The sequence below is a fragment of the Coregonus clupeaformis genome, chromosome 5 (assembly GCF_020615455.1).
Source record: "Coregonus clupeaformis isolate EN_2021a chromosome 5, ASM2061545v1, whole genome shotgun sequence".
Taxonomy (NCBI): Eukaryota; Metazoa; Chordata; class Actinopteri; order Salmoniformes; family Salmonidae; genus Coregonus; species Coregonus clupeaformis.
Window position 1 is genome coordinate 1,646,296 of NC_059196.1, and position 23,827 is coordinate 1,670,122.

General features: G+C 43.1%; 1 protein-coding gene, 1 long non-coding RNA gene and 1 pseudogene across 2 annotated transcripts; 2 read left to right on the forward strand and 1 right to left on the reverse strand.

Annotated features, from left to right (window-relative positions):
• The first annotated feature begins 334 nt into the window (after positions 1–334).
• Positions 335–6,145, forward strand: LOC121558303 (annotated as a pseudogene).
• LOC121558287 (sialate O-acetylesterase-like) lies at positions 6,140–22,486 on the reverse strand. The gene is made up of 10 exons (XM_041871714.2): positions 22,405–22,486; positions 9,934–10,098; positions 9,453–9,610; positions 9,066–9,204; positions 8,736–8,916; positions 8,363–8,481; positions 8,113–8,246; positions 7,561–7,715; positions 6,918–7,104; positions 6,140–6,559 (listed from the first exon to the last, which is right to left on the reverse strand). The coding sequence occupies exons 1-10, from the start codon at positions 22,460–22,462 to the stop codon at positions 6,242–6,244; spliced, it is 1,614 nt and encodes a 537-aa protein (XP_041727648.1). The 5' UTR covers positions 22,463–22,486; the 3' UTR covers positions 6,140–6,241.
• Positions 10,736–11,355, forward strand: LOC121558317. Its single transcript, XR_005998508.1, has 3 exons — positions 10,736–11,046; positions 11,149–11,199; positions 11,279–11,355. It is a non-coding gene; the product is annotated as an uncharacterized LOC121558317 (long non-coding RNA).
• Positions 22,487–23,827: the final 1,341 nt, after the last annotated feature.

Sequence of the window (23,827 nt, forward strand, 5' to 3'; positions counted from 1 at the left end):
TGTATTGTATTGATGTGTCATTTGATCATATCTGTTGTCAGAGAGCGAGAGATCGAGTCGAGATGTTCGTTGATAAAACATTTACCATCGTTAAATAAATGTAATTGATTAAAATATTGTTTAGTATTATTGTGACCGTAGCTCATGCTCAGTTCACAGCTACAGATACAATATATTTGAGCACATCATCAGTTGACAACAGGCTGCATAAATAACTACATTTCCCTAATCTAAAAAAGTAATTTAATAAAGATAGCCCGTACGACAGGAAAGGCATTGTGCTCGTTTTAATACCTCCGAAGCCTAGTTTCCTGAAATGGTTCAGGCAGTAAAAACAAGTCGACTGCACAACGCTTTCGATGATAATTGGTGGATTTTTGCAAACCTTTCGTCATAGTAATTGTTGAGATTAGAAACAAACATACTCTCCGGGAAACTTGTTTGTTTGCTAGCGTCAAGCTTTTGCTGCAACGTGTAAATTATGTAAACAATGCAATGGAGACGAGCGAAGAAGTGCTTCAGGGTTCTCCGATGATTCACGGAAAAGAGGAAGCGCGAGCACGAATTGACAGGAGTGGGGTAAGCTTTTGCAAAATATAACGAATACTCGTACAAACTTTCATTATTCTTCTTCTTCTGTAGGTTTTATGGCGCACTACATCCAAAAGTTGTATTGCCGCCACCAACTGGATGGTTTGAAATCAAACATAAAATCAAAATGAATAAATCCATACTTAATAGTGATACTAACAATCCACCCTAATAAAAATAATACATTGCCAAAACAAACAAAACTCCCACTTCTTCCTTTAATTAGGTCTCCATATCTCCCTTCTCAGGCTCTAGGTCCTAAGAATGTGGTACGGCTTTTGCTAATATTCCATGTAACTCCTTTGCTGTGAAATCTTTCAGCCCCAGGAACCGCTCCGCCGCAATCACAATGATTTCTATCTTCCTAGATCTTTTCTCCACCTTGGCAGTGCCATTTATCACCATTGCGATAAAGGCCACAAAGTCCACCTTTTTAACCTTTAAAATGTGAGGAACCTCTTGGTGTAAGACAACCCCTGCAGCAAAGGCCTATCCACTACCATGGACTCTTCTGGTGCAACATTCAAACCCTCAACCCTTTTCACAGCTTCTCCATATGAAATGCTCTGTACGACCCTGACTTTGGTCAGCTCATTCTCCTTTACCCTTGTGGAGCATTCAGAAGACGTGGCTTCATGGTTCCCACCGCAATTACAACATGTCACATTTTCTACACTTTTATAACACATATTATGATCTTTTCCACATCTTGTACATCTCAGCTTCTCCCTTTTGCAAACACTTTCTACATGACCAAAAGCTTTACAATGTTCACACTGCATTGGTCTTGGGATAAATGCTCTAACTCTGTAGTTAATATACCCTAACCGCACTTCATTAGGGAGAGACTCCATTTCAAAAAACAAAAGAACAGATAAACTTCACTTTTTCCCCATTCACCACACGATTCATCCAACGTGCTTCAATCACTCCAGGAATATTTTTAATCTCTTCCCAATCAACTTCCCACGGAACGCCAGATATAACCCCCTTGAGGGGTGCCCGGTTCCGAAGAGACACACACAACACTTCAAACTTATCAAATCGATTAAGACACAATGCACGTTCCTTCTGATCCGCAGAATCACAAAAAATCAAAACAAGCCCGCCTCTCGTGATCCTCACAGCCTTCACTTTACCCAGCACTCTCTTCGCCAGTTTGGATAACTCAAATGGTTTCTTCAAGATTGGTCCTCTGCTCAGCTGCTCCTCATTAACAAACCGTACTCCTACTAGATACGAAGGGTTATTCTCATCACTGTACCCTACTTTGCTCCATTTTCCGTTCTTCTGAACAATACTCCAATTCTACCGCCATTGTATTCAGAATCCACTTCATCATCCGCTTCCACCATCTTCCTCCTTGAACCAACTCTCTGTTCCAGGATCTTCGGCGTGTCCAGCATTTCCAAACATTCATTTCGCATAAACTGCAGAGTTATCTACTTCCTACAAACCTCTCGCCTGTGATCATTGATTGATAGTTAACTAGCTGGTAGTAGCTGTGCATGCACTGTCGCCGAAAACCAAAGACGAGCTAATTTCCAAAGCATCCTCATGCCTCTTCTTATTTTCCCAGGCAGTAGCTATGTTCTGCAAAATTCATCTAGATGACCAGAGTTCTTGGATATGTGTTTTCATTTTGTTCCAGCCCTCAATGAGCAGAAACACAGGAACTCCTCTCTCACCTATGGACCCACTGAACACACTGTCCAACTTTGAGTCAGAGATGGAGCCAGACAGACAGGGAAACTACTCCCTCTTCCCTGCCTTGGACAACATGGCCAGTCTGGCAGGAACTGCCGAGGCTCTAGAGAGGTAAGCAATGCCAAATTAACAGCATGCACACACACACATACTCATTCTGTTGTTTATGGGAAGACAAATAGGCTGCCCCTACACTGGAAAGATAATGTTGGGTCTTTCTGCTAGTACGACATGAGGATAAGTCTCTTACTTGAATATGTAAGCAGGTAGCTTAGTGGTTAAGAGCGTTGTGGCAGTAACCGAAAGGTCGCTGGTTCTAATCCCTGAGCCGACTAGGTGAAAAATCTGTCTGTGCCCTTGAGCAAGGCACTTAACCCTAATTGCTCCTGTAAGTCACTCTGGATAAGAGCGTCTGCTAAATGACGTAAATGTATTTGTTTTGTCTTAAACTATGTCTACTGTTAAGTTGCGTCAATTCAAATCTGGTATTAGGAACAAAAGAGGTCAACACGACTTCTAAGATATACTAGTATTTTAATTAATGCAAAACTTTCAATGGTAAATATGATGTTCGTATATACGGGTCCACTGAAATACCACGCAGGGCACTCAGAGAACTAATCCATTGTTACAGGTTCTTCTTCAAATACTCTGACAGAGATATTTCCCACTCCCTGCTGGCCAATCAGAGTAGAGACTGAGCGTGGTTTAGACTTACTCAGCCAATCCGTTGGCGCACCGGCTGGTCCCAGCCCCTTGGCGCTCCCTTGTTGCACACTGTTGCCAGGCATACGTTTTTATCATAACAACCTGTGGAGTCAGCACCCAAAAGACTGTACGTTCCTACGTCCAAGGACGGTTCACAGACAACAAAGAGGCAGTGTTCGTATCTGTAAGAAATACAAGTCTTATCTGTCCTACCCCCTAACGTTCCTTACATGAATCACAGCCTGTTATGTGAAACAATTTATATCAGTATAGTACAAACCTATGCTTATCATCAATGCATTCCTTCTAAGCTATTCATCACATACAGATCCAATTATGAGAAAATAGAACCCCACACTACCTAAATATGAATAAGCCTATTTCTTTCTTTCCACAGTGAACCACCTAACGATGTTGCAGACAAGCCCAATCTCACATGGCTTGATGCTGCGCAGGTAGAGTATTTTTTAACACAGCACTGTCTGTAGGCTAACTGTATTTGACATTTAAAATCAGATTGCTGTCTGTCAGTGAAATACAGCAGCAATACACCAGTCTGCTCTTTCCCAGATTGTACTGGAGGCAGCTGGATGCCCAATGCACATCAAGGAGATCAAACAGAAAATCATTGACAGGGGATTGGTTCAGTCCAAGTACAGTACAACATTATCAATTCATAAGACAAACTCTTTAAAGCCATCTATAGATATACAATGCATTTGAAAAGAAAGCCAAAATGTGTCAACTGCATTAAAAACAAAATATTTTAAACTTTCAAAAACATTCCTGACAGATCAACAGCATGTTATTCCCAGTAAACATTCCTCAACAATCCACAACCACAATTATATTCTATTTCTGGACAGTGCGAAGTCGAGCCCTGAGGCTGTCATGTACCGTGAGGTAAGGCTAATGAGTGAGACATTTCAATGGCCATGATAGGCCCAAAGCTCATAGCATCTCCATTTTCTTTGCTGTGCTCCAATGGACTCCACACCACGGCCACTATAAATTAAGCTTTTCACATTATTTTTGTTATTTGTGCTGTACATTATCGAAGTGGATATTTCAGTATTAGAAATCTGAATTTTTTTGCTTTCTGCATATTATCATTTCACTCTGTGTTGCTTTCCTCTTCCTTTTGTTATTGAACGACAGGCCATTAGTTGAACGTAGGACAGGTTTGCACATCAAAGGCCTGTGCCTTGAACCAGAGAAAATCCAATAGTACGCTCTCTGCTACAGTGTGCCAGGACTAGAACATTCAACATGATGCTCTCTAAGTAGCAGTTAACATAGGCTAGATCTTCGTCATTCAAGGTTACAACAGTGAGACCCACCCTTAAGACATTTGTCAGTTCCCCAACACCTAGGCTTGGCCTTATTATCCCACTATGTTGCAGACACAGAAAGGCAGCAGGAGATTCAAGAGGATTGAGAACAGAAATTGAGTCTTTTCACTGTTGGTAAGTCATCATTATGCAAAGGATGTCAGCAGAAATCAGTTTAGTTCAATTCTATCACTGCTGATCTGACAAATATAGACATTTAGGAGAGTGCAGTTGAAGATCAATGTATTTGTATAATTAACATTATTTAATATTTCCTTATATAGTCATTGTAGCTATGTTACTTTGTAATGTCACAGTTTTAATTTTGAGTTGCATCATTAACTTTTCCAGATATACCTCATTCACATAACATTCTCATTGTATGCACAATCATATGATGTAGATCGTGGCCTACATTGCCACTAGTATTTGAATGTGGTGTTATAATGCAATGCCCACTGAGTTTAGTCTCTCTCCATCCACAGACAGATGATGAGGGGCAGCAGGCTCTACAGTCCTTCACCACCCAGTCTTTCATGGCGTCTCCCCCCCTAGTCAATCTTCTCCAGCTCGGACTCTGCAGCCTCTCTGCCTCCCTTCCCCTCGGGTCTCTCTGAGACCAGGCCCAAGACCAAGAAAGGCCCACGCAAGAACCAGAACGAAAAGTACAGACTAAAGTACCTCAGACTACGCAAAGCAGCATGGGCCTTGATATCTGTGAGTAGTCTACATACTAAAGACAATCACTTGAATCAGTATTATTCAAGTTATTTCTTTAACACAATGTTTTCAGATGCAACATGCTTCTCCCATTACACTTAGATGTATGGAAGAGAAATGTTGGAGATGTGTAGTAGACTAGGGTATTATAAGCTGAGGGCTGAAGTCACATGGTATATAACCCACAGGAGAATGCGGCTCTCTGTGATGAAGTTGCCCACTTAGAGGAGAAGTTTGTGCGAGCAAAAGAGGAGCGCAGGTGAGTACACGTATGGCTATGTGTGCGACCCAATACCTTCCCTTTAACTGTGTTAGATTTATGCAATAAAAAAAAAACCTTCGGACACTGATTGACAGGTACTTTGAAAACTGTTTGTTGTCTAATCTCTTGTGCTTTGTTTTCCAGGTTCTTACTGAAATCACTGTTACAGTACCAGTCTGTGTCAGAGGAGGAGCTGCTCACCACTGCTAGTACCAGCTCTCACACCCCTGTGACATTCAGCTCCGGCCCAATGGGGGCGCCAGTCCTGCCTGGGGGTCATATCCTGGCCCCTAGGAGCTCTGGGGCAGAGGAGGGCCTTCCTAAGAAGCCCAAGAAGGAACGAAAGGAACGAGGCAGGGAGAATGGAAAAGAGGACGGTGGGTAGAGCCATGTTTATACCAGCCTACCTGTAGATTAGACAGATTCTTATGTCTTGTGATGACGGGTAGCACAATGTTTTTGGTCTTCCAGTATTTTCTTTATGACTCCATAAAATAAAATTTCCTCAGGTCGAAAATGAATGTCGAAAAAGCGGAAGCTTGCTGAAGGGGGGTCTCGTAAGCTGGTTCAGCCCATCACTCTGGACTCCTCAGGACGTCCTGTCTTCCCCATAGTACTTGGAGGTCTAACTGTGTACAGTCTAGGGGAGGTCTGTGTCTCAACTCATACTTATGCCTCACATTTGCTCTGTATAAACACTGTCCAAATTATCTTACATGGTTCTCCTTTCCTGTTCCTGTACGTACCACTGTGTAGTTAGTACTATAAACTGGGTGGTTCGAGTATGACAAAACATTACTTGTTACTGTTCTAATTACGTTGATAACCAGTTTAATAGCAATAAGGCACCTTGGGGGTTTGTGGTATATGGCCAATATACCACAGCTAAGGGCTGTCCAGGCACTAAGTGTTACGTCTCGCTTTAGAACAGGTGTGGTATATTGGCCATATTCCACACCCCCTCCTGCCTAGGAGAGGGGAGGGGCGTGCTAGTTTCACTCCTTGCCAGCCAGCGATTGAGAGTGAAGGGAGGTGCAGGTAGAACCCCATCAGCACTGTTAATAGGACATGCCTTAAAGTCACAAGGCCAGTCCCTCCATGCGTAGCGCAATCCGGCTACATCGTTCATGAAACAGTTAGCGGTGGACACTTGGACGGCGCTAACACTCCACTGCAGTATGGGAGCTGGGATCCACAGTGACAGAGCGTTACAGGGTGCCCTCACCCCTGAGCAGCAAATCTGAGGAAGAAAAAGTCTGTTTAAGAAATGGTTTCCCCTGACACTTTTCTTTTAGCAATGTGGAAAAGCCTGCATGACAACATGCCGAGCTGCTGACAATAACAAATAAATAATTCAGATCCAGCCCATACTGGATCAAGCCCCATGTAGCTCAGTTGGTAGAGCATGGCGTTTGCAACGCCAGGGTTGTGGGTTTGATTCCCACGGGGGGCCAGTATGAAAATGTATGCGCTCACTAACAGTAAGTCGCTCTGGATAAGAGCGTCTGCTAAATTACTAAAATGTAATACTGTTTATGGTCAGTAGAAACACTACACCATACCTTAGTACACATTACAAGTACAGCAATCAGACTTACCTGAAAGATATCTTTGGATTGAGTGACTGAGATTCTCTGAGCATAAATAATGTTGAGATACTGGTCTGAGACCAGGATCCGGTTAGGGAAAGGCCCCTGGAATGAGACGCCCTCCTCCCCATAAGCCACAGCTCTCGCCCCTAGAGACAGTCTGTAGGCCACGTCCTGCTTGTCCCGGGGATGGATACTGGAACATAAAGTCACTGGTAAACCTCTTGTTCCACATTCTAATACCACACTAGCTTAGGGCCGGAACGATACCAGGATCGCAATACTCGTTAGTATCGTGGCAGGGAAACAAAACACAAAACAGGTTGAGCTTCTTTCGGAAAACATTATGTTGTCATCATTTATTTTCCAAGCTATATCACACAATATTTTACATACAGCAGGTTATTAAAGGAACAAAGAGTTGTCTGCTTCGTGTTTTCATTTTGGTCATGGAAAAATATATTGCAATACTGGTATCGCCCCTGTCCTAATTAGCATACTACTTAGAAGGAAGCATACTAAGTGGTATGCTTGTATCAATATTGGAAAGTAGCCTTGTGTTCTCACAGTATTCATATGTGAACTACGTAACACTTTAGAAGAGTACATGCCTATCGAATACTGTGGTATCCATTCTATGACTGTTACTTACCTGCCATAAGGAGACATTGTATCTCCTAAGTCCATAGCAACGGCCATGAATGTGTTCCTCATACGCAGGTTGGGAGCAAAGCCATAGTCTCCAGTCTGGTGCCAGCGTATGTTTGGAAATCCCTCACTTAAGGAGGCCTTTCTATACGTAGAGAGCTGAGGACAAATATATAGACAGGGTCAATGTAACAGCGTTAGCAGCAGTTGGTAACACATCCTGGTGTGATACATTGTCAAAGCAATGTAGTGATTGCTAATATGCGAGATACATTCACAGGGGATTAGGTGTTGTCACGATTTCATTTGGTGAACAAAATCAATCTGGTTTATTTCAAGAATTCAGGGAGAACACCTCCAGAGCAGAAGCAAAGAAAATGTCTAACGGGCCTTCTGCAAGAAGGACCTTATCACACAGCACTGAATGTTCTGTAAACACCAGCCTAGAGGCTTGTAGGACGTCACAACATCAGCTGATACAGAATCACAGATATGTTAACAGTGTGCCCTCGGCTCAGTCTGGTGTCAAACTTTAACCATAACATTTAGTCAGTACCTGTACAAATCCAAAGGGGAAATCTGGTGCCGTCTGCCCCGCTGAACTCTGGTGGAAAGCCATCCTCCAGTCATCAATCATGGAGGGAAAGGAACAGGAGTATTTCTTCTGATTGTACTCTGCATTTGCCTCGCCTATCACAGGGGCCAGGTCAGAGGTCAGACATGTTGTTAATACTGTCTTCAGTTTCTATGCTGTTACTGTATGCTCAAAGATGGGAGAAAACAAATGTGACTCCAAGCTGTTTTACCTTGGTACCAGATAGCTCCTTTGATGGTCATGTTGAGAAGTGGATGGATCATGGCATTCCACAACACAGAGTTAGTCCTCTTAGACAAATACATTGGAGGTGTATGTGGCATGGGGAACCTGGGTGAAAAGAACAGGACATAGGCCAACTGATATCAAGTACCATAGCTGAGAGGATATTTTAAGGTGCATGCTACCTGTATATTTCTGTAACAATGCTCACATGTTAACTTAGTTTTAAAGCCACAAGACATAAATATTCACTAGTCTATCTACAATCCATAAGAAAAGTTCAATATTTGCAGATGTAAAGTAGCATTCATAACAAACATCTCTATTGCAAGAGTAAAGCTCTAGGGTCCCTGTACACTTACCCCTTAATCCTGTCCAGGTCACAGTGTTGGAGTGCTCGTGGGGAGGACCATGCCTCTACAGGTGTGCCTCCCCAGCAGGACGTCACTAGGCCGATGGGGTACTTCAGCGTCTTGTACAAGTGGCGCCCAAACATCCAGCACACTGCAGAGTAGTGCTTGAAATCCCCACCACCCAGCAACTCTGTTCAGGGTTCAGGAGGGTTAAGATGAATACCCATCATCAAAATGTATTGATACTATTTCACAGTCAATTGGCTGACAGCTACCATTTACATGAAATTTCACATGTAATTTAGCCAATATTAGAGACTGTGTGGAGCCTGTCCATACCTGCTGTGGGGACGGACCAGGGCACCTCCACTCCAGCCAAGTCAGTCAGCTCAGTGTAACTCTGCTCCAAGGCAGCCATAAAGATACGCACCTGAGGGAACTTGGAGGCCAGAGCTAACTCTTCTGATGCATTGAACACCTTGAGAACAAGACACAATAATGGTATAGCTTAGTTGGTAGAGCGTGGTGATTGCAACACCAGGGTTGTGGGTTTGATTCCCAAGGGGGACCAGTATGAAAATGTATGCACTCAATATTCTAAGTCGGTCTGGATAAGAGCGTCTGCTAAATGACTTAAATGTAAAGGTATTAAAACTATGCAGACTGACCTATTTTAACATTGCAGAGTAGTCGCAGAGGTAATCTTTGGAATCATGAAGTACTCACCTGAGAAGTTGTGAAAGCCATGTTGCTCTGTCCCCCACACAGCCAGACATCCCCAAACAGCACATCTGTGAGAGTGATACTGTGGTTGTTCTGGAGGACTGCAGTCACATTGTAGGGACCGCCAGCTTCCGTTGAGACAAGGGTCACCCTCCATATCCCTGGGAAGACATCCAAAACCATGCATCAGTGAAGCTTACGCTTATGTCTTCATGTACAAGTGGGACACTGAGCACAATTAACTTCAAACAATTGGTGCTTTTTCTGTTCCTCACACTTCCTCATAGCTTTTTCCTAATTCTAACAAACGTGTCACTGTCACCTTTACAGTACGACGTTAACATTTGTTAGAAAAGTAACTTGACAAGAGCTTAGGGTTTTATCAACTCTCCTCTTTGAAATTCTGCTAACTTCATCCTCAACTTCATGACATGACAGTATACGCATGCTAAACTAAGGGCATTGTTGGGATCAGATAGCTCACCGGCAGCCACACTGACAGCAGGTGTTTTGTTAGTGACTGGTCCTCCTGATAGAAAGACCGTGACCTCAGCATCATCGGGTCCATAGCCCCACAACACAGCCCTCTCTGGGGCCTTCTGCAGAACCATGTGATCCCCATAATAGGAGGCAAAGCGGAACCCGCCATCTGGAAACAAAAGATACTATTAACTGTATAAAAAAGTACAAAATAAATCTCCCACAGTCACTATTCAAGGCAATTAAACTAAATCATATTACGCATATTCAAAGTTAGACTGTCAAATAACATTGAAAGATTACCCATACAGAAAAATTATATTTAAATATACACTGAGTGTACAAAACATTAGGAACACCCTAATATTGAGTTGCAAAAGCTTCAATTCGTTGGGGCATAGACTTTACAAGGTGTTGAAAGCGTTCCACAGGGATGCTGGCCCATGTTGACTTCAGTGCTTCCCACAGTTGTGTCAAGTTGGCCGGATGTCCTTTGGGTGGTGGACCGTTCTTGATACACACGGGAAACTGTTGAGCGTTAACAACCCAGCAGCGTTGCAGCTCTTGACACATTCAAACCGGTGCTCCTGGCACCTACAACCATACCCCGTTCATAGGCACTTTTATCTTTTGTCTTGCCCATTCACCCTCTGAATGGCACACAATCCATGTCTCAATTGTCTCAAGGCATAAAAATACTTCTTTAACCTGTCTCCTCCCCTTCATCTACACTGATTGAAGTGGATTTAACAGGTGACATCAATAAGGGATCATAGCTTTCACCTGGATTCAAATGGTCAGTCTATGTCATAGAAAAAGCAGGTGTTCAGATTGGCTACCGAAGTACATTATTTCTAGCAAATCATATTCATATATTTTCCCTCCTGCAGTGGATCCTTCTGGTCTGGAGCCTCAACTGTCTATGGACAGACCCCAGCCAATCTAAGTAGTATTTCGTATCATTTAGCTAGATAGTTCCCAATGAAATTAAAATGTGTTCATGAACATTAACCCCTTAATTATTCTTCATCTTGTGTGGAATTGTTTCACTGACTCTCTGTCTCTGCATTACCCACAGGGTAACTGTCAACTTGTGAGTCTGCAATGGGCACTGGAGGTGAAGGAATCTGCATTGTCATCATCAATTTGATGTTCATGAACTTTAGCCCCTAATTCTTTATCTTTTGTGGAATGTTTTCACTGACTGTATTATCCACAGGGTAACTGTCAACTTGTGAAAAAGGACACTGGAGATGAAGGAATCTGCATTGTAAGTATCAATTTGTTGTAAAAAAAAAACAGATGTTAAGTGCACAGAAATAATTTGTAGATTATATTTTGTGTTTCAGATGCGACCTTCCAGTGACTCCCATGCGACAACTAAATAATGGACCAAGTTATTTGAGCAAAAAATAAAGATTGAAAGCACTCTTTTAGTTGTCAGTCATGAGTCATTCATACAACAGAGTGCTATTGTGATGTAATGCTTTGCATTTTAATGTAGCCTAGCTACAGTATTTAAGGTAAAAAGCAACATTTTCAATTCATTAAAATACTTGGCAACAGATCTATGAAATATATTTTACCAGCTCCACAGCACGGTGTCAAAATATATTTCCACACCATATTTAAATATATAAACATATGTAGAAATTATGAAAATGCCCAATTTTGTAATATGTCGATACATTTTATTTTATTTTATTTATTTATTTCACCTTTATTTAACCAGGTAAGCCAGTTGAGAACAAGTTCTCATTTACAACTGCGACCTGGCCAAGATAAAGCAAAGCAGTGCGGAATAAACAAAACGTACAGTCAACAACACAATAGAAAATCTATATACAGTGTGTGCAAATGTAGTAAGTTATGGAGGTAAGGCAATAAATGGGCCATAGTGCAAAATAATTACAATTATAATTTAGTATTAACACTGGAGGGATAGATGTGCAGAAGATGATGTGCAAATAGAGATACTGGGGTGCAAATGAGCAAAATAAATAACAATGTAAATAACAATATGGGGATGAGGTAGTTGGGTGGGCTAATTACAGATGGGCTGTGTACAGGTGCAGTGATCGGTAAGCTGCTCTGACAACTGATGCTTAAAGATAGTGAGGGAGATAAGTGTCTCCAACTTCAGAGATTTTTGCAGTTCGTTCCAGTCATTTGGAGCAGAGAACTGGAAGGAATGGCGACCAAAGGAGGTGTTGGCTTTGGGGATGACCAGTGAGATATACCTGCTGGAACGCATACTACGGGTGGGTGTTGCTATGGTGACCAATGAGCTAAGGTAAGGCGGGGATTTGCCTAGAAGGGATTTATAGATGACCTGGAGCCAGTGGGTTTGGCAACGAATATGTAGTGAGGGCCAGCCAACGAGAGCGTACAGGTCACAATGGTGGGTAGTATATGGGGCTTTGGTGACAAAACGGATGGCACTGTGATAGACTACATCCAATTTGCTGAGTAGAGTGTTGGAAGCTATTTTGTAAATGACATCGCCGAAGTCAAGGATCGGTAGGATAGTCAGTTTTACGAGGGCATGTTAAGCAGCATGAGTGAAGGAGGCTTTGTTTGCGAAATAGGAAGCAGATTCTAGATGTAACTTTGGATTGGAGATGCTTAATGTGAGTCTGGAAGGAGAGTTTATAATAATAATATAATATGCCATTTAGCAGACGCTTTTATCCAAAGCGACTTACAGTCATCTGTGCATACATTTTTACGTATGGGTGGTCCCGGGGATCGAACCCACTACCCTGGCGTTACAAGCGCAATGCTCTATCAATTGAGCTACAGAGGACCACAGTCTAACCAGACACCTAGGTATTTGTAGTTGTCCACATATTCTAAGTCAGAGCCGCCGAGAGTAGTGATTCTAGTCGGGCAGGCGGGTGCAAGCAGCGTTCGATTGAAGAGCATGAATTTAGTTTTACTAGCGTTCAAGAGCAGTTGGAGGCCACGGAAGGAGTGTTGTATGGCATTGAAGCTTGTTTGGAGATTTGTTAACACAGTGTCCAATGAAGGGCCAGATGTATACAAAATGGTGTCGTCTGCATAGAGGTGGATCTGAGAGTCACCAGCAGCAAGAGCGACATCATTGATATACACAGAGAATACAGTCTGCCCGAGAATTGAACCCTGTGGCACCCCCATAGAGACTGCCAGAGGTCCAGACAACTGGCCCTCCGTTTTGACACATTGAACTCTATCTGAGAAGTAGTTAGTGAACCAGGCGAGGCAGTCATTTGAGAAACCAAGGCTATTTAGTCTGCCAATAAGAATGCGGTGATTGACAGAGTTGACAGAGTCAAAAGCCTTAGCCAGGTCAATGAAGACGGCTGCACAGTACTGTATTTTATCGATCGCGGTTATTATATCGTTTAGGACCTTGAGCGTGGCTGAGGTACAACCATGACCAGCTCGGAAACCGGATTGCATAGCGGAGAAGGTACGGTGGGATTCTAAATGGTCGGTGATCTGTTTGTTAACTTGGCTTTCAAATACTTTCGAAAGGCAGGGCAGGATGGATATACAGTGGGGAGAACAAGTATTTGATACACTGCCGATTTTGCAGGTTTTCCTACTTACAAAGCATGTAGAGGTCTGTAATTTTTATCATAGTTACACTTCAACTGTGAGAGACGGAATCTAAAACAAAAATCCAGAAAATCACATTGTATGATTTTTAAGTAATTAATTTGCATTTTATTGCATGACATAAGTATTTGATACATCAGAAAAGCAGAACTTAATATTTGGTATAGAAACCTTTGTTTGCAATTACAGAGATCATACGTTTCCTGTAGGTCTTGACCAGGTTTGCACACACTGCAGCAGGGATTTTGGCCCACTCCTCCATACAGACCTTCTCCAGATTCTTCAGGTTTCGGGGCTGTCGATGGGCAATACGGACTTTCAGCTCCCTCCAAAGATTTTCTATTGGGTTCAGGTCTGGAGACTGGCTAGGCCACTCCAGGACCTTGAGATGCTTCTTACGGAGCCACTCCTTAGTTGCCCTGGCTGTGTGTTTCGGGTCGTTGTCATGCTGGAAGACCCAGCCACGACCCATCTTCAATGCTCTTACTGAGGGAAGGAGGTTGTTGGCCAAGATCTCGCGATACATGGCCCCATCCATCCTCCCCTCAATACGGTGCAGTCGTCCTGTCCCCTTTGCAGAAAAGCATCCCCAAAGAATGATGTTTCCACCTCCATGCTTCACGGTTGGGATGGTGTTCTTGGGGTTGTACTCATCCTTCTTCTTCCTCCAAACACGGCGAGTGGAGTTTAGACCAAAAAGCTCTATTTTTGTCTCATCAGACCACATGACCTTCTCCCAATCCTCCTCTGGATCATCCAGATGGTCATTGGCAATCTTCAGACGGGCCTGGACATGCGCTGGCTTGAGCAGGGGGACCTTGCGTGCGCTGCAGGATTTTAATCCATGACGGCGTAGTGTGTTACTAATGGTTTTCTTTGAGACTGTGGTCCCAGCTCTCTTCAGGTCATTGACCAGGTCCTGCCGTGTAGTTCTGGGCTGATGCCTCACCTTCCTCATGATCATTGATGCCCCACAAGGTGAGATCTTGCATGGAGCCCCAGACCGAGGGTGATTGACCGTCATCTTGAACTTCTTCCATTTTCTAATAATTGCGCCAACAGTTGGTGCCTTCTCACCAAGCTGCTTGCCTATTGTCCTGTAGCCCATCCCAGCCTTGTGCAGGTCTACAATTGTATCCCTGATGTCCTTACACAGCTCTCTGGTCTTGGCCATTGTGGAGAGGTTGGAGTCTGTTTGATTGAGTGTGTTTACAGGTGTCTTTTATACAGGTAACGAGTTCAAACAGGTGCAGTTAATACAGGTAATGAATGGAGAACAGGAGGGCTTCTTAAAGAAAAACTAACAGGTCTGTGAGAGCCGGAATTCTTACTGGTTGGTAGGTGATCAAATACTTATGTCATGCAATAAAATGCAAATGAATTACTTAAAAATCATACAATGTGATGTCTCTCACAGTTGAAGTGTACCTATGATAAAAATTACAGAGCTCTACATGCTTTGTAAGTAGGAAAACCTGCAAAATTGGCAGTGTATCAAATACTTGTTCTCCCCACTGTAGGTCTGTAACAGTTTGGATCTAGAGTGTCACCCCCTTTGAAAAGGGGGATGAACGTGGCAGCTTTCCAATCTCTGGGGATCTCAGACGATACGAAAGAGAGGTTGAACAGGCTGGTGATAGGGATTGCGACAATTTCGGTGGCTAATTTTAGAAAGAAAGGGTCCAGATTGTCTAGCCCAGCTGATTTGTAGGGGTCCAGATTTTGCAGCTCTTTCAGAACATCAGCTATCTGAATTTGGGTGAAGGAGAAGCGGGGGGTGGGGGGGGGCATGGGCAAGTTGCAGCGGAGGGTGCAGAGCTGGTGGCCGGGGTAGGGGTAGCCAGGTGGAAAGCATGGCCAGCCGTAGCAAAATGTTTGTTGAAATTTTCGATTATCGTAGATTTATCGATAGTGACAGTGTTTCCTAGGCTCAGTGCAGTGGGCAGCTGGGAGGAGGTGCTCTTATTCTCCATGGACTTTACAGTGTCCCAAAACTTTTTGGAGTTAGTGCTACAGGATGCAAATTTCTGTTTGAAAAAATTAGCCTTTGCTTTCCTAACGGATTGTGTATATTGGTTCCTGACTTCCCTGAAAAGTTGCATATCGCGGGGGCTGTTCGATGCTAATGCCGTACGCCACAGGATGTTTTTGTGCTGGTCAAGGGCAGTCAAGTCTGGGGTGAACCAGCGGCTATATCTGTTCTTAGTTCTGAATTTTTAGAATGGGGCATGCTTACAAGACCATGGTGCTTGCCTATGGAGCAGTGAGGGGAACGGCACCTCTGTACCTTCGGGCTCTGATCAGTCCCTACACCCAAACGAGGGCATTGCGTTCATCCACCTCTGGCCTGCTGGCTCCCCTTCCTCTGCGGAAGCATAGTTCCCGCTCAGCCCAGTCAAAACTGTTCGCTGCTCTGGCACCCCAATGGTGGAACAAGCTCCCTCACGACGCCAGGACAGCGGAGTCACTCACCACCTTCCGGAGACATTTGAAACCCCACCTCTTTAAGGAATACCTGGGATAGGATAAAGTCATCCTTCTACCCCCCCAAAAAAAAAATGTGCAGTGGTTATCCCACTGGCTATAGGGTGAATGCACCATTTGTGAGTCGCTCTGGATAAGAGCGTCTGCTAAATGACGTAAATGCGCCCTTGAGCAAGGCACTTAACCCTAATTGCTCCTGTAAGTCGCTCTGGATAAGAGCGTCTGCTAAATGACTAAAATGTAAAATGTAATGTAATGTAATATTTAAGATGGAGAGGAAAGCACTTTTAAAGAACAACCAGGCATCCTCTACTGACGGAATGAGGTCAATATCCATCCAGGATACCCGGGCCAGGTAAATTAGAAAGGCCTGCTCGCTGAAGTGTTTTAGGGCGCGTTTGACAGTGATGAGGGGTGATCGTTTGACCGCGGACCCATTACGGACGCAGGCAATGAGGCAGTGATCGCTGAGATTCTGGTTGAAGACAGCGGAGGTGTATTTAGAGGGTAAATTAGTCAGGATGATATCTATGAGGGTGCCCATGTTAACGGATTTAGGGTTGTACCTGGTAGGTTCCTTGATAATTTGTGTGAGATTGAGGGCATCTAGTTTAGATTGTAGGACGGCCGGGGTGTTAAGTATATCCCAGTTTAGGTCACCAAGCAATACGAACTCTGAGGATAGATGGGGGGGCAATCAATTCACATATGGTGTTCAGGGCACAGCTGTGGGCTGAGGGGGGTCTGTAGCAAGCGGCATCAGTGAGAGACTTATTTCTGGAAAGGTGGATTTTTAGAAGTAGAAGCTCAAACTGTTTGGGCACAGACCTGGATAGTACGATAGAGCTCTGCAGGCTATCTCTACAGTAGATTGCAACTCCGCCCCCTTTGGCAGTTCTATCTAGATGGAAAATGTTGTAGTTGGGAATGGAAATTTCAGAATCTTTGGTGGCCTTCCTAAGCCAGGATTCAGACACTGCTAGAACATCAGGGTTGGCTGAGTGTGCTAACGCAGTGAATAACTCAAACTTAGGGAAGAGGCTTCTAATGTTAACATGCAAGAAACCAAGGCTTTTGCGATTACATAAGTCAACAAATGATAGTGCCTGGGGAGCAGGAGTGATACTGGGGGCTACAGGGCCTGGGTTAACCTCTACATCACCAGAGGAACAGAGGAGGAGTAGAATAAGGATACGGCTAAAGGCTTTAAGAACTGGTCTTCTAGTGCGTTGGGTACAGAGAAAAAAAGGTGCCGATTTCCGGGCGTTGTAGAATAGATTCAGGGCATTATGTACAGACAAGGATATGGAAGGATATGAGTACAGTCAAGGTAAACCTAAGCGTTGGGTAAAGATGAAAGAGATAGCATCACTGGAGACACCGATTGAGCCGGTCTCCGCGTGTGTGGGGGGTGGGACAAAGGATCTATCTGAGACAGGTTGAGCAAGACTGGGGGCGCTACATTGAAAAAGTACAGTTAGAACTAACCGGCATATTGACATGGGAGATAGGCATAAAGCAGTCACAGGTGTTATTCGAGAGAGCTAAGACAACAGCTGGTAATGGCGACGAAAGTTTGAGCTGAGGCTAAACAGGTCAACAGGATGGGGTACCGTATAAAGGAACAGTCCAGCAGGCATCAGCTGTGTAGCTGAATGATCATAAGGTCCAGTGAACAGCAATAAGTAAGTCAGGGAGCAGTTCAGTGGCTGCTATGCTACAGGCGCGCTGGAGGCATGGCTGTTGATTGCGTGTGCTAGCGGGCCGGGGCTAGCAGATGGATCTTCGTGGTCGTCGCAACGGGAAGCCTGTTGAAACCACATCAGACGATTACGTCGGAAGACCAGTCGTGATGGATCGGTGGGGCTCCGTGTCAACACTAGGAGGTCCCGTCCGGTTTACAGAGAGGTAGATAGCCAGGAGATGGGCCTGGCTCGAGGCTAGCTCAAGGCTAACTGATATAGCCCTTGGTTCTCCTCAGACTTGACTGCCCTTGACCAGCACAAAAACATCCTGTGGCGTACTGCATTAGCATCGAACAGCCCCCGCGATATGCAACTTTTCAGGGAAGTCAGGAACCAATATAAACAATCAGTTAGGAAGGCTAGCTTTTTCAAACAGAAATGTGCATCCTGTAGCACTAACTCCAAAACGTTTTGGGACACTGTAAAGTCCATGGAAAATAAGAGCACATCCTCCCAACTGCCCACTGCACTGAGACTAGGAAACACTGTCACCACCGATAAATCTACGATAATCGAGAATTTCAACAAGCATTTTGCTACGGCTGGCCATGCTTTCCACCTGGCTACCACTACCCCGTGCCACCAGCTCTGCATCCTCCGCTGCAACTTGCCCATGCCGCCCCAACCTCTCTTTCGTAACGTCTGAGATCCCCAGAGATTGGAAAGCTGCCGCAGTCATCCCCCTCTTCAAAGGAGGTGACACTCTAGATTCAAACTGTTACAGACCTATATCCATCCTGCCCTGCCTTTCGAAAGTATTTGAAAGCCAAGTTAACAAACAGATCACCGACCATCTCGAATCCCACCGTACCTTCTCCGCTATGCAATCCGGTTTCCGAGCTGGTCATGGGTGCACCTCAGCCACGCTCAAGGTCCTAAACGATATTATAACCGCGATCGATAAAAGACAGTACTGCACAGCCGTCTTCATCGACCTGGCCAAGGCTTTCGACTCTGTCAACCACCACATTCTTATTGGCAGACTAAATAGCCTTGGTTTCTCTAATGACTGCCTCGCCTGGTTCAACAACTACTTCTCAGATAGATTTCAATGTGTCAAATCAGAGGGCCTATTGTCTGGACCTCTGGCCGTCTGGTGCCACAGGGTTCAATTCTCGGGCCAACTCTATTCTCTGCGTATATCAATGATGTTGCTCTTGCTGCTGGTGACCCGCCCACCCGACTAGAATCACTACTCTCGGCGGGTCTGACCTAGAGTATGTGGACAATTACAAATACCTAGGTGTCTGGTTAGACTGTAAACTCTCCTTCCAGACTTACATTAAACATCTCCAATCAAAAGTTAGATCTAGAATCGGCTTCCTATTTCGCAACAAAGTCTCCTTCACTCATGCTGCCAAACATGCCCTCGTAAAACTGACTATCCTACCGATCCTTGACTTCGGCGATGTCATTTACAAAATAGCCTCCAACACTCTACTCAGCAAATTGGATGTAGTCTATCACAGTGCCATCCGTTTTGTCACCAAAGCCCTATATACTACCCACCATTGTAACCTGTACGCTGTTGTTGGCTGGCCCTCACTACATATTCATCGCCTAACCCACTGGCTCCAGGTCATCTATAAATCACTGTTAGGCAAATCCCTGTCTTACCTTAGCTCAGTGGTCACCATAGCAACACCCACCCGTAGTCTGCGCACCAGCAGGTATATCTCACTGGTCATCCCCAAAGCCAACACCTCCTTTGGCCGCCATTCCTTCCAGTTCTCTGCTCCAAATGACTGGAACGAACTGCAAAAATCTCTGAAGCTGGAGACACATCTCCCTCACTATCTTTAAGCATCAGTTGTAAGAGCAGCTTACCAATCACTGCACCTGTACACAGCCCATCTGTAATTAGCCCACCCAACTACCTCATCCCCATATTGTTATTTATTTTGCTAATTTGCACCCCAGTATCTCTATTTGCACATCATCTTTTGCACATCTATCATTCCAGTGTTAATATGAAATTGTAACTATTTTGCACTATGGCCTATTTATTGCCTTACCTCCATAACTTACTACATTCGCACACACTGTATATATATTTTCTGTTGTATTTTTGACTTTATGCTTTGTTTACCCCATATGTAACTCTGTGTTGTTGTTTTTATCGCACTGCTTTGCTTTATCTTGGCCAGGTCGCAGTTGTAAATGAGAACTTGTTCTCAACTGGCTTACCTGGTTAAATAAAGGTGAAATAAAAATAAATAAAAATAAACTGGGGTTAGCTTCAGGACAGTGGTGATTAGTGATGATTAGCCAACAACGACAACAGCCATTCGGTTGCAGCTAGCTAGTTGCAATGATCCGGTGTTAAGGTCCAGTGATTCAGACATAAGGCTTAAACATACACTGAGTATACTAAACATTAGGAACACCTTCCTAATATTGAGTATCTTGACACATTGATCAGTTCACGGTTGCCTTGACAGTCAAATGTATCATTCAATGTAGCTACAAACAATGACACATTATATCAAACCTCTGAAGAGAATAAAAAGAAGAAGAAACTATACTATACTATGAAACAAAGATAAATTACATAAAACATTATAGTAAAAAGCTTTGGAGCTCCATCTTTCATTGAATCAGAAGGCTCATTCATCACAAAACCCACTGATATTGCCAACTACTTGAATGACTTTTTCATTGACAAGATTAGAAAACTTAGGCATGACATGTCAGTAACAAACGCCGACACTACACATTCAAGTATAACTGACCAAATTCTGAAAGACAAGCATTGTAATTTTTTATTAAGTAACGTGAGTGAGAAAGAGGTGAATTTTTTTTTGTTGTCTATCAACAATGACAAGCCACCGGGGTCTGACAACTTGGATGGAAAATTACTGAGGATAATAGTGGATGATATTGCCACTCTTATTTGCCATATCTTCAATCTAAGCCTACTAGAAAGTGTGTGCCCTGAGGCCTGGAGGGAAGCAAAAGTCATTCCACTACCCAAGAATAGTAAAGCCCCCTTTACTGGCTCAAATAGCCGACCAATCAGCATGTTACCAACACTTAGTAAATCTTTGGAAAAAAATGATGTTTGACAAGATACAATGTTATTTTACAGTAAACAAACTGACAGACTTTCAGCACGCCTATAGGGAAGGACATTCAACAAGCACAGCACTTACACAAATTACTGATGATTGGCTGAGAGAAATTGATGATAAAAAGATTGTGGGGGCTGTTTTGTTAGACTCCAGTGTGGCCTTTGACATTATCGATCATATTCTGCTGCTGGAAAAATGTGTGTGTTATGGCTTTACACTCCCTGCTATATTGTGGATGAAGAGTTACCTGTCTAACAGAACACAGAGGGTGTTCTTTAATGGAAGCCTCTCCAACATAATCCAGGTAGAATCAGGAATTCCCCAGTGCAGCTGTCTAGGCCCTTTACGTTTTAAAATCTTTGAGTAAAGCCAGTGTGTCTATGTATGCGGATGACTCAACACTATATACGTCAGCTACTACAGCGACTGAAATTACTGCAACACTTAACAAAGAGATGCAGTTAGTTTCAGAATGGGTGGCAAGGAATAAGTTAGTCCGAAATATTTAAAAACTAAAAGCATTGTATTTGGGAAAAATCATTCACTAAACCCTAAACCTCAACTAAGTCTTGTAATGAATAATGTGGAAATTTAGCAAGTTGAGGTGACTAAACTGCTTGGAGTAATCCTGGATTGTAAACTGCCATGGTCAAAACATGTTGATACAACAGTAGCTAAGATGGGGAGAAGTCTGTCCATAATAAAGCGCTACTCTGCCTTCTTAACACTATCAACAAGGCAGGTCCTACAGGCCCTAGTTTTATCGCACCTGGACTACTATTCAGTCGTGTGGTCAGTTGCCACAAAGAGGGACTTAGGAAAATTACAATTGGCTCAGAACAGGGCAGCACAGCTGGCTCTTAAATATACACGGAAGAGCAAACATTAATAATATGCATGCCAATCTCTGATGGCTCAAAGTGGAGGAGAGATTGACTTCATCGCTACTTGTTTTTGTAAGAAGTGTTGACATGCTGAATGCACCAAGCTGTCTGTTTAAACTACTGGCGCACAGCTTGGACACCCATGCATACCCCACAAGACAAGCCACCAGAGGTCTCTTCACAATCCCCAAGTTCAGAACAGACTATGGGAGGCGCACAGTTCTACATAGAGCCATGACTACATGGAACTCTATTCCACATCAGGTAACTGATGCAAGCACTAGAATCAGATTTTTTTTTTAAATTAAAAATACACCTTATCGAACAGAGGGTACTGTGAAGAGACACACACACAGGTACAGACACACGCATACGCACACACACGCTAGCACATGCACTCTACACACGTACATTGTAATGTTATATGATGTACTGTTTTATCTTTTGTTTTATGTTTGATGTAAGTGCCTTAATGTGTTTGGACCCCAGGAACAGTAGCTGCTAATGGGGATCCCTATTAAATACAAAATGTATTAGGCTACAGTTGCCACATCCTTTTAGAAGGAATAAAATAGTCATAGCTACAGTTCTTGACTGATTCATGTTGTTGACAGCTCATGCTGCACATTCTGACAGGTAGACCACTGCAATCAAAAATATGGATTAAACAAGAAATGAACAGACTCACCAGAGGCATACAAGGATCCTAAAATAGTGAGAAAACACAAACATATCCTCAGACGCATTGTCTAACTTTACTTACTAGCTAGCTAGGCTACACTACAAACAAGGAAGAAATAGTATTTTAAAGGACCACCTCAGAGGAAGTTGCTACACCTTTTTCGAGTATTTCCTGTCCTAGAGCGGAAATTCTGGTTTAACCTCTCCGGACCCTTTTTTTTCAATTTTCGCCTAAAATGACATACCCAAATCTAACTGCCTGTAGCTCAGGACCTGAAGCAAGGATATGCATATTCTTGATACCATTTTAAAGGAAACACTTAGAAGTTTGTGGAAATGTGAAATTAATGTAGGAGAATATAACACATTAGATCTGATAAAAGATAATACAAACAAAAAAAACATGCATCTTTGAAATGCAGCAGTGTGTGTGCAAAGTTTCAGATTGATCCAGTGAAGCATTGTAATTCTGACTATTTTGTTTCAAGTCTGCCCAAATGTGCCGAATTGGTCAATTGATACATTTTCAAGTACATAACTATAGAGAACATACAAAAATTATATGGTAATACAAAATGTAAGTTTACACACTCCCAGGAATGTCATACATGATGGATCATTAGCTTATACACTAACTTTCACACATTTATACTTCTCCCATGGGCAAAGAAATTCAAAAGGGGTGATGATATTAATTAATAGTAATTTCGATCCGAATGTGCAAATTGTTCAAATAGATACGCAAGGTAGATGGATTATTTTAAATATGTTATTGGACCATAAACAGATATGGCTCATTAACCTTTACGGACCAAATAATGATGATCCACAATTCTTTGACAATATATATAATAAATTATCAAGCCTGCAAGCAACTCAAGACAATATTATTATGGTGGGGGATTATAATACTGTTTTAAATAGCTCAATGGACCGTAAAGGAAATCACACCACAAACAATCACCCACATGCTCTTAAGGAAATTGTGAATGTCATGGATACATTAGAACTAGTAGATATATGGAGGCTTAAATATACTGATCTAGTGAGATATACATGGCGGAGACTGAATCAAGCTAGTCGTCTTGACTTCTTTCTTATCTCATTCTCGTTGGCACCAAAAGTAAAAAAAAGTGTTGATAGGGGACAGAATGCGGTCGGACCATCATATAATAGGCATATACATTACTCTTACTGAATTTCCACGTGGGCGAGGAAATTGGAAATTTAATTAAAGCCTATTGGATGATAATTTATTCATAATTAGAACAAAGAAATTTATAACTGACTTTTTCCAACATAACATAGGTACAGTGAATCCCCTTATTGTATGGGACACCTTGAGCGCGGGAGGCGGACCACCCAAAAAAAAAATGTATGCACGCATGACTGTAAGTCGCTGGATAAAAGCGTCTGCTGAATGGCATATT

Bases quoted from the DNA above. Each gene is read 5' to 3' on its own strand.
- LOC121558287 (XM_041871714.2), bottom strand. From the start codon at position 22,462: ATGCGTCTGAGGATATGTTTGTGTTTTCTCACTATTTTAGGATCCTTG. The intron at 10,099-22,404 runs GTGAGTCTGTTC...TTTTGTTTCCAG, and splicing joins AGGATCCTTGTATGCCTCTG to ATGGCGGGTTCCGCTTTGCC. The intron at 8,917-9,065 runs GTATGGACAGGC...AACCCTGAACAG, and splicing joins CTGGTCCGTCCCCACAGCAG to AGTTGCTGGGTGGTGGGGAT.